The sequence below is a fragment of the Rhineura floridana genome, chromosome 2 (genome assembly GCF_030035675.1).
Source record: "Rhineura floridana isolate rRhiFlo1 chromosome 2, rRhiFlo1.hap2, whole genome shotgun sequence".
Taxonomy (NCBI): domain Eukaryota; kingdom Metazoa; phylum Chordata; class Lepidosauria; order Squamata; family Rhineuridae; genus Rhineura; species Rhineura floridana.
In genome coordinates, this window is record NC_084481.1 from 186,261,661 (window position 1) to 186,275,175 (window position 13,515).

Genomic DNA, 13,515 nt, shown 5'->3' on the forward strand with positions numbered 1-13,515 from the left:
ACTCCTTTCAGTACTTACACAAAAGTTGTATTTGCTTTCTACTTTCAAGGTAAAGTTGACCCCAGAGTTAATTCTAGGGTTGAAAAAAATAATTTCCTGTCCCTAGATAGCAGTATAAATTTTTACAGTGAGATTTTTGCAGCCCTCTTTTCCACCATTGCAAACCAATACTGAAAAGAAATCTGTATCAGAGGTATAATGTGTCAATTACCTACTTGCCTGGTGCAAATAATAAAGATATGACAACATCTACCTATCCACTCTACCCTTGTAATACTCTTTTCCAGAGACAGAATGAGCACTGCAGGGCTCAGAGACACAATCGCTCTTAGCCCTTTAAAGTTTGAGACACGCAACCCTAATAGCCCCACATGGAGAAGAGCACTGATTGACTCTCCTAGAGATTTTTCCTAGCATTTTTTTAAAAAATGTGAAAGGCAGTTACGATAGCACAACAACACTCCTTCCCGTTTAGGAGATTGCACTACAGCAGAAGGGGAAGTGATATGTATACATGTAAGTATGCAGCAGTGAAGAGAGGCAAGCAATGGTCCCATCTTAACCGTTTGCAAGGCTGGTTTAACAAAATTCCTTATCACGGGTTTGCCCACTTAGACTTCTTTCCATTTTAAGTAGGCTGAGCTCACTCAGGATATGCACAATTTGTGGCAACTTAGAAATTTAGAATTATGCACTGCAACCATATACATCTTCATGGGACCTGAAAAACCATTATAAGGCATTTTTGTATAGTTTATGACAATAAACGATCTGGCTGTGTTTACATACATAGATTGCAACAATGTTACTTTTATTTTAAAACACGTTTATAGTGCTTTTCAGCCCTAATAAGGGCCTCCCAGGCAGTTTAGGCCCCCAAGGAGGTCTCAACTACAGGATTAAAAAACAGAGTAATCTTGAAAAGTTATCTTTACCCTACTGAGAACTACAGCCCTAATCAGAGATCCTATACATTTGCAGTGATATCCAACATTAATCATACTCAGAGTAAACCCACTGAAATCAATGATCAATCATTGATCTCAGTGGGTCTCATCCTAGTATGACCATGTTGGATATCATCCATTAAAAATAATGGCACATATTTGCACATAAGCATTACAGCTAGAGACATAATGCCTTGTATGCATGCTTATTTGAAAGCAAGTCCCATTATGGTCAATGGGAATTGCTCCCTAGTAAATGCGTTCAAGAGAATAGCCTTGATTAGCCCTTTTCTTTCTGTCATCTGAAATATGTTTCATTTTGGTTCTGCTTCATCTCCAACACGCAACATGCTATAATTAGGATGGCTGTACATGGTGTTGGAAAAAAGTAACAAGACACTCTAGAATCTCTCCTAGCAAAGATTAGGCTAGGGAAGAACAGGAGGCTTGCACAGAATGCAAGGGCACGGGGGACACAGATACACCTACAGTTCAGACCATATCACAGAACCTTTGGCAACAGCTCTACTCAGAGTAAAACACAATGTCAGTGGGAGTTTGCTGATGGAAGTGAATGAGACCACGACTTTTACTGTAATTCTGCTCACACAGCGTGACACAACTGTGTAACATGTCATGCTGGATTGGGCTTCTAGCCAAAGGGGGAGAGGGTGCAGCAGCAGGTGTAGTGACTATTTCTACTGAATGGAGGTTCAATCCAGGATATGAGACATCCAGTCTCAATTTATCACATCACCCTTCCCTCTGTCCCTTTCCATTCTTTCAGTGCTACATGGATGCGAGCTAATAAGCCGGACAAAACAGCAGTTGCTGGATCTAGCCTTATTCCTGGAGGCCAAATGCTGGCTGTGGGTGGGAATGTCTTTGCTCAGCTTTGGCTTGTGTGCTAGCTGCACCCTGGATCACGGAGATTTGGCCACAGTCACTCGTACCCTGGTCACATCCAGATGGACTACAGTAATATGCTTTATGTGAGACTGCCATGAAGAGTGTTTGGAAACTCCAGATGGTCCCTGGTATTTGTTTCTCAAACATATTCCACTAGTTCTTTTTCATTTGCACTGCCTTTCAATTAATTTCTAAAGAGGTGTTTATTACCAAAAAAGCAATGTGGGTCCAGATTATCTAAAGGGCCATCTCCTCCTGCATAAACCTACTTGCACACAACAGTCAGCCTCTGAGATTGCCTTGCGCTGTGTTCTGCACTTTTGGAGGGGCAGTTGGTGGAAACATGAGAGCAGGCCTTTTCAGCAGCAGATTATGAAACTCCCTCCCTAAAGTGATTTGGTTTTTCCCCCACCTGCTTTTGCATTTTAAGAGGGTGGCAAAGACTTTTTTTTGTCATGCTTTTAATGTGTTTTGAGCTTTTTCATCTCCCGCTGTGGCACTGTACATTTTAAAATGAACCAATCACTTTATGCTCCTCTCCTGCTGCTGCTTGAATGATTTAACCGATGTGTCTGTTTATCCCCACCACCACCAATTTATTGTATTTGTGTGCTTCAATCTGGAATCTGCAGGGAAAAACGTTTCTATAATGAAATAAAATCCTAACCATGTCTACAGTCAATTTTAAGAAATAGCAGGACTATGTTTTATATTGCTTTTTAAATATTTTCCTATTATTTTATAAGTTGTGATTTTGTAACATCTTTTGTTGAACATTGCTTCAACATTTTAAAAATATGAACTGAGTAAAAAATTATCTAAAAAATAAATTTAATAAATATGGGACAGAAAAGCCTGACAAGCGCTCAAACGTGACAATCACTAATGTTCATTTAATCAAAGCCATTACAGAATGGAAGGAAATATCAGCTGTGGGTGCTGTTCTCTGGATCTGCCAGATTGAAATGGACTAGAAAAATGCTTTCTTTGGGGTCTCAGAGTGCTAAAGTTTTCAAAGAAATAATTCACCTGCCTCATCTGAACAGTACACTGACCAGTTTCCCATCCTGATCCAAAGAGTTCAGCCCTCACAGCCTTGGTAGTCTACATAGGGTAACCAGATAACCAGCTACTTTTGTAAAGACAATACAAAGGCTTTAACAGGGGTAGCGCATCTCTTTTTTTGGCCAGAGCGCTGCATTTAAGATTGGCTACACTCTGAGAGTCACAGTCAGTGGTGGGCATCGCCAAACACATGCTCCCTAAAATCATAAGAGCCATGCTGGATCAGACCGAAGGCCCATCTTATCTAACATCCTGCTTTCACAGTGGCAAACCAGATGCCTATAGGATACCAACAAGCAGGGCAAGAGCCAACAGCATTCTTCTCACTTGTGATTTCCTGCATACTCCCTCGGACAATGTGCATGTGGTGCACATATGGACTACACAGCAGGCATACACCCACATTCAGACATATCCCCCTTCAGCTGATCAACAGAGGAGCAGAGCTGAGGGTTCCTTCCCCTGGAAGACATTTTACAGCTTGGAGGTACTCCGCAATTCAGCATTGTCACTGAAGGCTCAGGTGACATGGGTGGCTAGGAGTGCCTACTTCCAGCTCCGCCTAGTTCGCCAGCTACGGCCCCTTTTGGGCAGAGATGACTTGGCCACAGTACTCCATGCTCTGGGAACTTCCAGGTTGGATTATTGCAGTGTGCTCTACATGGGGCTGCCCTTGAAGACAGCTAGGAAAATTCAAATGGGTCCAAAATGCAGCGGCCAGATTACTGGCTGGGGTGCCTTTTAGAACTCACATAACCCCTGTTCTAAAACAGTTGCATTGGTTGCCAGTTTGTTTCCAGGCCCAATTCAAGATGCTCACGATAGTGTTTAAAGCCCTAAATAACTTAGGCCCCAAATATCTCAGAGATGGCCTCCTTCCCTACAGACTGTCTTGGATGCTAAGATCAGCAGAGGAGGTTCTTCTTGGTAGTTCCTCCACCCTCAGAGGTTCGGGGGGGAGGGGAAGGTGGCCCAGTAGAGAGCTTTCTCTGTGGCAGCCACTAAGTTGTGAGGTACATCTGGCACTTCACTATACAGTTTTCAGCAAATGCTACAGACGCACCTCTTTACCCTGGCCTTCAGCTCCTGATATGTATGTTTTCAGAACCTACCCCATTCTTGTGACTGAAATGTGTTTTAATTATTTTTAGTATTGTGTTTTAGCTTTTGTAACCTGCCCTGGGACCTATTGGTGAACGGCAGGCGATTATTAATAAAATAAATAGTACCCATCCTATTTCCTCAGTGCTAAGACCTTCTTGAAATGGCATCATATCAGCAATATCATTACACTTTAATAATAACTGTGAAAAGTTTGCACCCGCACCTATTTTACATATAAATAGTCATCACGAGAAGAGGGTTTACTTCTCTTTTCCTCCTTACATGCCTGTGCATGGAATGAGAATTTTAACTTGAATTATGGATTGTAAATGCAGCCTCAAAGATATCACATAACCACAAAAAACTGCTTGATCTAGAATTACTACAGACCCTGATTCTATCTTCCATTTTCTAATAAAGTTAATACAGAAGGAGCCCAACGTGGTGTAATGGAAAGTGTGCTGGATCCGGACCAGAGAGATCTAGAGTCAGATCCGCATCTCAGTTGTGAAGTTCTCTGAATGAAACAGAGCAAGTCATTATCCATCAACCTAACCTACCACCTCAAAGCGTTGCTGCAAAGAATAAGATAAGGCCAGTATGACCTCCTTGAATGAGGGATGGAATAGAACTATGACAAATGGATGAGCTGTAGGAAGACTACTGTAAAATATAAGAGGGTCTAAAAACCGCCAAAGAACGAGATCATAGATATTTCTGTCCCCTCTTTTCCCCCTCAGAGCAGCCACTAAAGAGAAGCACCGTATATTTTCTGGGCTGGGATTGGCAGCTCCTAAACGCCGAACATCCCAACTTCTCTGGAAGGGCTCAGTTGAAAGAACCGGGGCCCCGGGGCGCTGAAGGCCGGTGACCAGCCTCCAACTATCAGTTAGAAGTCATTCCACTGTTCGACCATGAAGGACTCTAAGTCAGGCTCCGCCAAGTAACCCACTCGCCGACATACATGCCAACCTGCGCACTCACGGTCGGTACTGGCGGCCAACCGGCTCTTCAGAGCTTGTTTCCAATCCATGTACCGCGATGGCCCCGTCCCAACCAACCATCAGCCCCTCTCCCTCCAACCACCCCCACCAGCAGACTAACATCCGGGAAACAGCACCTGAGTCACGTGACAGGTTCTCCGTGGCCGCCATCTTAAGAATAGGCAAAAGAAAGGCTTACAAGGATCAATAAAAGAAAAGTGTGAAGAACAAGCGCCCTTAACTAACATGGCTACCGTAGACGCTTACCCTTCATTGAGTCCTGGAGACCCGTGTGCTAGTCAGCCGACCTGATTAGAGCACTTCGATTGGCTGAAGGTTCTGAGAGAGGCTTTAGAGTGCTTCCACTGTACTTCCCGTCGCATGGATGGCTTCTTTATCAGAGGTGGTTCGGCTATGCTGAGTTAATGTCTACCGTTCATTGAGGAGAGACCGCGATGATCACGGAACTAGGTCAGTCAGATGGACAGGTTTGGTGAAGTTTAAAGAAGCAGATGGTGCAGGGTATAGGCTGCTAATATGAACTACAATTCCCAGCATGCCGTGTGCTCTGTTTCCCGGACGATGGCATGTATAGCGTGTGGACAGTGTGCCTTGAATTATTACTGTACTGCAACTTGGGGATTGTAGTAATGATGTATTCTTTCAGCTATTTAAGTAAGCATTTTATTTTAGATATGTCTTTATTACAAACTATAAGGTGTTATTTCATAAGTATGAAAGGGGAAGAAGTTAAAAGTAGGGCTAGAAATGGGTGTTGGAGGAGAGCTTTGCACATACCATGGACTGCAAAAAAATAATTGGGTGTTAGAACAAATTAAACCAGAACTGTCACTAGAAGCTAAAATGATGAAACTGAGGTTATCATACTTTGGACACATCATGAGAAGATGTGATGCACTAGAAAAGACAATAATGTTGGGAAAAACAGAAAGGAGTAGAAAAAGAGGAAGGCCAAACGAGATGGATTGATTCCATAAAGGAAGCCACAGACCTGAACTTACAAGATCTGAACAGGGTGGTTCATGACAGGGTCACTGATTCATAGGGTCACCATAAGTTGTAATCGATTTGAAGCCATATAACAATAATAACAAAACTCTCTGATTTCATATTTATATCGTGGGTTTTCCTTCCCACGGTGCATAGCACTCCACCTTTGAGAGACAAATCAAAACAAAAGTTCCCAGCCTTTTCTTATGACTATTAGAGGATGTAAATTGTCATTCCTGTGCTTTATGAAATTCCTGCAATTATAGGAGAAAAGAGGGATTGGCCCTGTGATCCTGCTAGTTTCTTACCTCAGTGGTGAAGAATGATTAGGTTTTTATCAAGGATACAAAAACTTACCAAGATAGCAAGCAGTATGTATCCAGCTTCTCGCCTCCTGGTATCTTTGAGTTCTTCCCTTACCCCATAAGGTAGAAATGTGATTGCCAGTGTATTTGTTGATCATAGCTTTATGTAATGGTAAAGCTTCATAGCAAGAAACTAAGCTTGTGGACCTTGGAGTGTGGTGTCAAATGTGACTACAGAGAGGCTGCATTGAGACATAACACGTAGTCTAGTGCTACGTGAACAAGTTCTTGATCTTCCTTTTCCTTCTCTGGCATCGCCATGAGGAGGAGTAGGGTTGCCAGGCTCATGGCCTGAGAATGATTCTGTATCTTTGAGAGAAGAGAAAATTCAGCCAAGTAATGGGAAAAACCACAAGGTGAAATTCTCCCTTCCCCCTCCACAACTTTTAAAGATACAGGAGTCTGCAACCAAGAGGTCTTCTGTATCTTTAAAAGTTGTGCAGGGGGAAGGGAGAATTTCACCTTGTGGTTTTTCCCATTATAGTGTTGCAAGAAAACCTGCACTGGGCTGAATTTTCTCTTCTCTTAATGATACAGAATCATTCTCAGGCCATGAGCCTGGCAGCCCTAAGGATGAGATCCCAAGCCCCTGTCTTGATTTTCAATAGCAATTTGTTGTTTTGTCCAAGCTAAAACAAATTTGATTAGTTTAAACTATAGCTTGCCTACATAAGCCAAGATTAAACCATGGTTTCTGATTCTGGCTTGCTTAGATAAACCATTGTTTAAATGTTACCCTGTTCAGGCAAAATAACAAAGTGCAGTAGGTTGAAAAGTGGATGCTTCCAATATCATCATGGCCATGTAAGAAGAGTGAGAGAACAGTACAACACAACCCTGAAGTTTGTTCACTTCTGAAACTCAGCAACAGGTGAAAACAAATGCCACTTGAAAGCAAGATTGTGCTGGAAACATCGCTTTTATCTTTACCCTGACTGAGATGTTCTGAGAATCTACTTGCCCTGTCTGTTGGTTTTATCCATTCTTCCCGTCTTCCCACCCCTAGGCAGCTGTATCCTAGCACCAGGGTGAATTCATGCAATTGTCTCTTGAATCTGGCCTTTTGCTATGAATAGGAAAACTTCCCATTGGATTATTCAAAAACAATGAGCAGGACCTGAGATAATTAGTCCCTTAAGAATATCTTTGTACTGTTTACAACTTAACCATAGAAGAAATTCCTGTTTGCCCATATCTGTAATAAAACGTGAAATGTGCCAATAGAAACAAACTTGTTGTTTACGCTTGTATGATTAGGCTACTACATATGATATTTGAAGGATAGTGGGGAAGACTGCAGGAGGATAGATCCATGGAGTAAGGAAAGAACTAAATCAGCCTTTGAAGCAAAACTCACCCTGGTAACTGGAGCACTCAACTCGTATGAATATGATTTACAACCAAATGGTAGACAATTTATACTGTATAGTGCAGCCTCTCCTACTTTTTATCCAAGTCCCAGAAATCTCAGTTTAATGTGTTAACTCATTCCTAATTCAGTTCTGCAGCCTAGTACTGCCATTGTCCTTCCTACTTCTACTTAAGTACTGGGACCTTTGAATTAGTGCACCTAATGCTGCAATCCTACCCACTTACCTGGTAGTAAGCCCCATTGAACTTAGTGGGACTTACTTCTGAGTAGACATGTATGGGATTGCACTCTTAAGAGGGAATCAAATCCTTTCCCAGTAGTTTATACACTTTCCTGTCTTAGATTGTGATTGGTGTCCTTTTGTATTATAGCAAGAGACTCATTGCTGATTGATGTAGACCATTGAGTGCTTGGTTGGCTGATGATGGCATTAGGGGATGTGCAAATGAATGAACCCTTGATAATGTCTCCAGTGTTGTTGTTATTATTATTAATAATAATTGTCCCAAGTCAGATTACAGCAGTTTAAAAATATAACATTGAAAACAGTTTAAACCATGTGTAGAAGCAGGGTTGCCAGAATAGATAAAAGAGGGGCATCCAGGAAGATGCCCTCCAGATATTGTTGGGCTACCACTTTCATCCCCAGCCAGCATAGCCAGTGGTCAGGGAAGACAAGAGTTGTAGTCCAACAACATCTGGAGAGCACCTTCTTGGCTACTATGAGATAAAGAGGCAGGTTATCCCTCTATGACATAAAGAGGTTGATATTGGAGATGTTGCAGGGCTTGGTTACTTTCAGTCTTGTTGTGGCCTGTTGCTAGTAGGTATAGCTCTTTAAGGTGAGGTGGCTCTTTCAGTAAAGACAGACTAATTGCTGCATGGTAGTCCTGTGACTCTTCTAAGCCAGTTACAGCTCTATAGAGGATGATCATAAGTTCCAGGAAGCTGAAGAACCAGACTTTTCTCTTTAGGGAATGAGAAAAGAAAATGAATAGATGGGAGGAATTTGATAAGGGGTTGCAATCATATGTATTATCTTGTGTTAGTTTGGAGACATGTTAATACTTTGTTCTTATTGTTTACTTTTGTGTAGCCTGACCTGATTTGAATGAAAATCTCACATTGTTGCACTTATTACCTCAGTGTGGCAAATGAAAGGACATCAAAGATGTGCTGTTATCAATCCTCTCTTTTTTTTACATTTGGGAAAGAGATGATCTCATTTTGAAATGAGCTTATAGTGTTTCCTTCTGAAGACTGATTCAGTTTGATGAAACACTAACATTTATCATTGACTTCTGCCTTATCTCATCCCATGTTTTTCAGTTTTGACAAGGCTTTTGATATACCTTGATTCCACAAGCTACACTCATTACTGGACTGTTCCTTTAGGAATTTCTCCTAGAGGTTTAGTTTTCTGGCATCATGGTATTTTTTTGCCAAATGAGCAGCTGGGTTTTGCCAACGTTACTGAAGACGTATCCCATGCCAAGGCTTCAACAGTTGCCTCCTGTCTTTAGGTGCTTAATTTTCACTACTTCGGATCAGTGTGCAAAACCAGTGGATCCCAAAGCTATTCTTCCAGGAGCTACTACATTCAGTTCTAGAGATAGAGATGAAGGCATAAGGGAGACCAGAGTTGGGAAAGGCTACTCTTCTCCGCGCCCTTTTAATCTGTTTGCTGCTGGAGCATCAAAGAGGAGATCAATGCCCCACAAAGCCATTGAAGAGGCAGAGCACCCCATTTTGAGGAAGCAGACACTTTTTCCTCCAGACAAACCTTTGAGTGCTGAGGAGTGGGAAAAGCTGATGGGAGAATATGAGGGAAAGAAAAAGTTTGAAGACGTTATGTTTGATCAAATGATCACTTACAATAGCCCCATAGATGTGGCTAAATCCTTGCTGGCTGCAGTGGCTAATCGAGATGGCGATATTGGGTATAACCTTTTGCTTAAGTACTTGGTTCTGTGCGTCTCTCAGGAGTGCACAGAGGAGATTTATGATGTCTATGACATTCTGAAAGCCCGATTTAAGATTTTAGAAACATCAGGCTATGGTCTTCTGATCAGAGGTCTGAGTGGTTCACAACGCTGGAGAGAGGCCTTGTCACTTCTGGAGGAGGTTAAAAAAATCATGACCCCTTCAAAAGGAAACTACGGAGACTGCATCAGGGGGGCCTTTCTTAACCAGGAAATAAATCTTGCATGCAAACTATTTCATGAGATGCTAGCCCAAGATCTGATACCAAACTTGGATACCCTGCAAGTTTTCTTCGACACTGGCAAGAGTGTGAAGGATGACAGCCTGAAAACTGAACTCCTTCACATCCTCTCCTACTTAAGAGATAATCAAGTATATCCTGGGGAAACTCTTATGCAGAGCATAAAGCAATGGTTTGAAAGGTAAGTTTGTCCAGTAGCAGGTATTTGCTAAACTGGTTCAGCCAAACTTGTCTGAAGACAATTTAAAATCCTATAGGCTTCAGATACTGATGACTTGTGACAACCTCTCTGGCTTTGTTTATTGTTGTTTGGAAATATATGTGACCTGTCACATGCTTAAGAGGGATTCTCATTTTGTGTCTCTGCCTGGTATTGGTTATGGGAAACTTAGGGATGTAGATGATCATATTTTCTTGGGAGGCAAGGTTCCCTGTGGAGGTGAGCAAAGCTGTCACTAATGAAAAGAATGCACTGCTTTCTAACTCCCTGTGTGCATGCTCATATAACATAATCCGATCCAGGACGTTAATCCCTTTTGCCTTATTTTGATCAACAGTGCAAGGAAGTATTTCAATAATCTACCACTCTTCACATCCTTCTCCTTCCCTTGGAGCCACTTTCTGCTTCCTTTGGATCTCCGCCTGCACTCCCTTGTGCGTATTAAAGACTGCCATTGGGCATAGCCTCTTAGGATCATTTTAAAATCTTTTTGCTGTCGCCTGTTGATACCCTTGCATGGAATAAATAACTTCCAGGATCAGTAGCAATGCTCTATCCTCAAAATAAATACATGCTACATAAGTACATGCTGAATTATATTTTTCGAGCTTTTGCGGATGTTTGCACTTTATGTAAACTGTGCCCTTAGTTATGTGTTCACTTGGAAGTCAGTTTCATGGAAAGTGATGGGTTTTATGCATGAGTAAATGTGCATAAAATTGCAGATTATGCGTTTGATCGTACACATGCTTATTTATTCATTCACTGCATTGATATACTGCCTTTCTGTCAAGGTACACAAGGTAATTTATAATATAAAAATAATAAAATGAGAAGATGAAATTATGTTAGGAAATGATATAATAATCAGTGTTGTGGGCCCAAGTTTGTGGAGCTCCCTCCCAACTGAGATTTAGACGGGCACCTTCCTTGCTGAATTTCAGGCACATGATGGGTTTCTGTTTGGTGTTATGTTGAATTTTTATTGTTTATCCTTTGTATGATTTATTTTTATGTACGCTGCTTAGGAATGCTAATAATTAAGCGGCATATAAATGCCTTAAATAAATAAAAAAAGCAGTAAATGTAGAGTGACAGAGCCCTCTACCCAACAGAGCTGATGGCACAAGCTCCTGGCATGGACCTCTTCTCTTCTGCTTTCCCTTAAGGAGCCTGACCTCAAGTAAGGTGCTGCCCTGGGCTCCTTTGGAGGAAGGGCAGGATATAAATGTAATACATTAATATATTCAAAAGATTTTACTCACAGGTAAGTGTGTATAGGAGTGTAGTCTTAGTTTGGCTCTAGTGACGGGAGGTGTACCTTTTGGCTGCAATTAAATTTATAATATGGGATTCAAATTCTGTGCAATCTTTTGTAGTATTCCGGGAGAAAACTGGAAAGGAAACTTAACTACCATCAAAAATAGGTAACTATATTTTTAAATCTTAAAGTGCTAAACAATAATTTGCTTATTACTGCTTTGATCAGAGGGCCAAAAGGAAAGGTTATCAGCCATAGTTTCAAGTTTGTCATAAGTTTTTAACCTTTTCTGTCAATGAGTTTGTATGTGTGGGTTGTATGGGGGATCCAGTGATCACTTCAACAGATTAAGGCTGCAGTCTAAGACCCCAGTTACCTGGGAGTAAACCCTGTGGAACTCAATAGGACTTCTGAATAGAAATGTATAGGATTTTGCTTTAAAACCTATGGTAGAATCAAACAGGAATTTATAAGCTTAGCAACCACCAAATAAATTTTTAGATAGTTACAAATGTTTTATGAAATGGTGAATTCTTGAATGTACTGAGGATTGCTGCTGTATTCAAATTACATGTAGATAGTAAATACAGAGTAGAGGTTGAAAATATAGCAGTCTTAGAGAAGATGATGATGTTAACTTGTGCAGGGGGTGGGGGAGAAAAACATCTTTCAAATGCGGTATTCTACATACAGTGGCAGATATCTACATGTGCTACACAGTGTATGGCAGCTCAGAATGTTTTTGGGCCCCCAGTCTGCAGCAGCAGGCAAAATCGCATACTCTCCGATCTTTAGTTCAGTCATCTGAAGAGTGAAGAAGACACTATTTTTCTCCCCTCTCAGCGCTAGGTATAAACTTCTCTGCCTAGCACTGCAGTGGGGAAGAAAATACCACTCCAATTCCTCTGATGATCTGCATAGATCAGCTGAGGAGTGTCTGAAGAGGGAAGCATCTCTGCATGTGTGTGTTCGTGCACATGATGGGTAGTGTGTCACTGGGCTGTGCTCTGCTGGCATGCAGCCTGCAGAGGGGATGCAACATGGTGATGTGGCTCCCGGGCCAAAAATGGTTAGCCACCCCACTCTGTAGTGTTGTATAGCACTGTGTGCCTCTATCATTCCCTTTCTTTTGCCATTCTGATCATTCTATTTCACACCCTCCACAAGATCTAGATTTAAAAAGGGGTTTAGTTCAATAGACAGTGCCTGTCTAGGTAGGTGCCAGTTGGTGCCACAGCAGCAGGATAAGCGATCATAGTAAACAAATGCATTCTTGAAAGCCAGAAGAGGGTGTGGTGAATCAATGAACTGTTATCTATAATTCTAAGAACTTCATTTTTATATTCTGCATCTATTTAACGATAAACCACAGTTTAGCTTACATGGACAAGCCTTGGGCTCACGAGCTTCCTCCTCACCTTTTCTAGCACAGCTGTGAGAAGGAAATCTGAAGTTTTCACTTCTATTTTTAGTCAAAGTTTAGCATTATGCCCGAACCTGGGCAAACTTCATTGGTGTTAAAAATGGTTTAGTGCAGGTGTGGGGGATCTGTGGCCCTTCAGGTGTTGCAGGGCTCCTACTCTGAGCAGCCTTAGCCAGCATTGTCAGTGGGCAGGGATGATTGAAACTATAGTTCAATATCTGGAGATCCCTGTGCTGAGCCACAGTTAAGCATTACATATGAACAAGATGAGTGATTTTTCTCTTTCACATGGTCCTGCAGATTTTGGACCTAGACATGAATAAACGTACCTTTAGGTTTTTGTGTTTTGGGGTGTATAAATATTCCTTCAGTCATTGTGTTAAGGGTAATCAACTTTAATTTGCAGATGCTTTGTGAGCTGTTGATAAATCCGTTGTTTGTGGTTTTTTTGATATTTGCAGTGGACAGTGCCCATCTTGTAATCAGACCTTGGAAAGTATTAACTTGAGCCCAGAAGAATACAATATTCTGAAGGAAAAAATAATGAAGGATGTCATACAAGGGACTGATACATTTAGGAAAACTACCCCCCAAGTAAGTTGCACAGAGACCAATATTTTTATTAGGATCT

The 13,515-nt window shown here is 41.5% G+C and overlaps 2 protein-coding genes across 15 annotated transcripts in view; one reads left to right on the forward strand and one right to left on the reverse strand.

The window, feature by feature from the left end:
* The window catches only part of PPP2R3C (protein phosphatase 2 regulatory subunit B''gamma), a 46,271-nt gene extending 40,760 nt beyond the window's left edge, over window positions 1-5,511 (reverse strand). For 3 of the 9 annotated variants that reach the window (XM_061611653.1, XM_061611651.1, XM_061611645.1), the window contains exon 1: window positions 4,998-5,111. In XM_061611653.1, the coding sequence (XP_061467637.1) occupies window positions 4,998-5,058 (61 nt within the window). In that variant the 5' untranslated portion in view covers window positions 5,059-5,111. The other 6 variants (XM_061611652.1, XM_061611646.1, XM_061611648.1 and 3 more) reach the window with 5 other exon arrangements.
* PRORP (protein only RNase P catalytic subunit) overlaps window positions 5,162-13,515 on the forward strand; it is a 96,541-nt gene continuing 88,187 nt past the window's right edge. For 4 of the 6 annotated variants that reach the window (XR_009760715.1, XM_061611641.1, XM_061611640.1 and 1 more), the window contains exons 1-4: window positions 5,162-5,479; window positions 8,853-10,161; window positions 11,580-11,627; window positions 13,346-13,478. Coding sequence is in view for 5 of the 6 variants with exons in the window: in XM_061611641.1 (XP_061467625.1) it covers window positions 9,185-10,161; window positions 11,580-11,627; window positions 13,346-13,478 (1,158 nt within the window). In the remaining variant the exon portion in view is untranslated. Of the gene's footprint in view, window positions 5,480-5,593; window positions 5,684-7,641; window positions 7,746-8,852; window positions 10,162-11,579; window positions 11,628-13,345; window positions 13,479-13,515 lie in introns of those variants that run through there. The other 2 variants (XM_061611643.1, XM_061611642.1) reach the window with 2 other exon arrangements.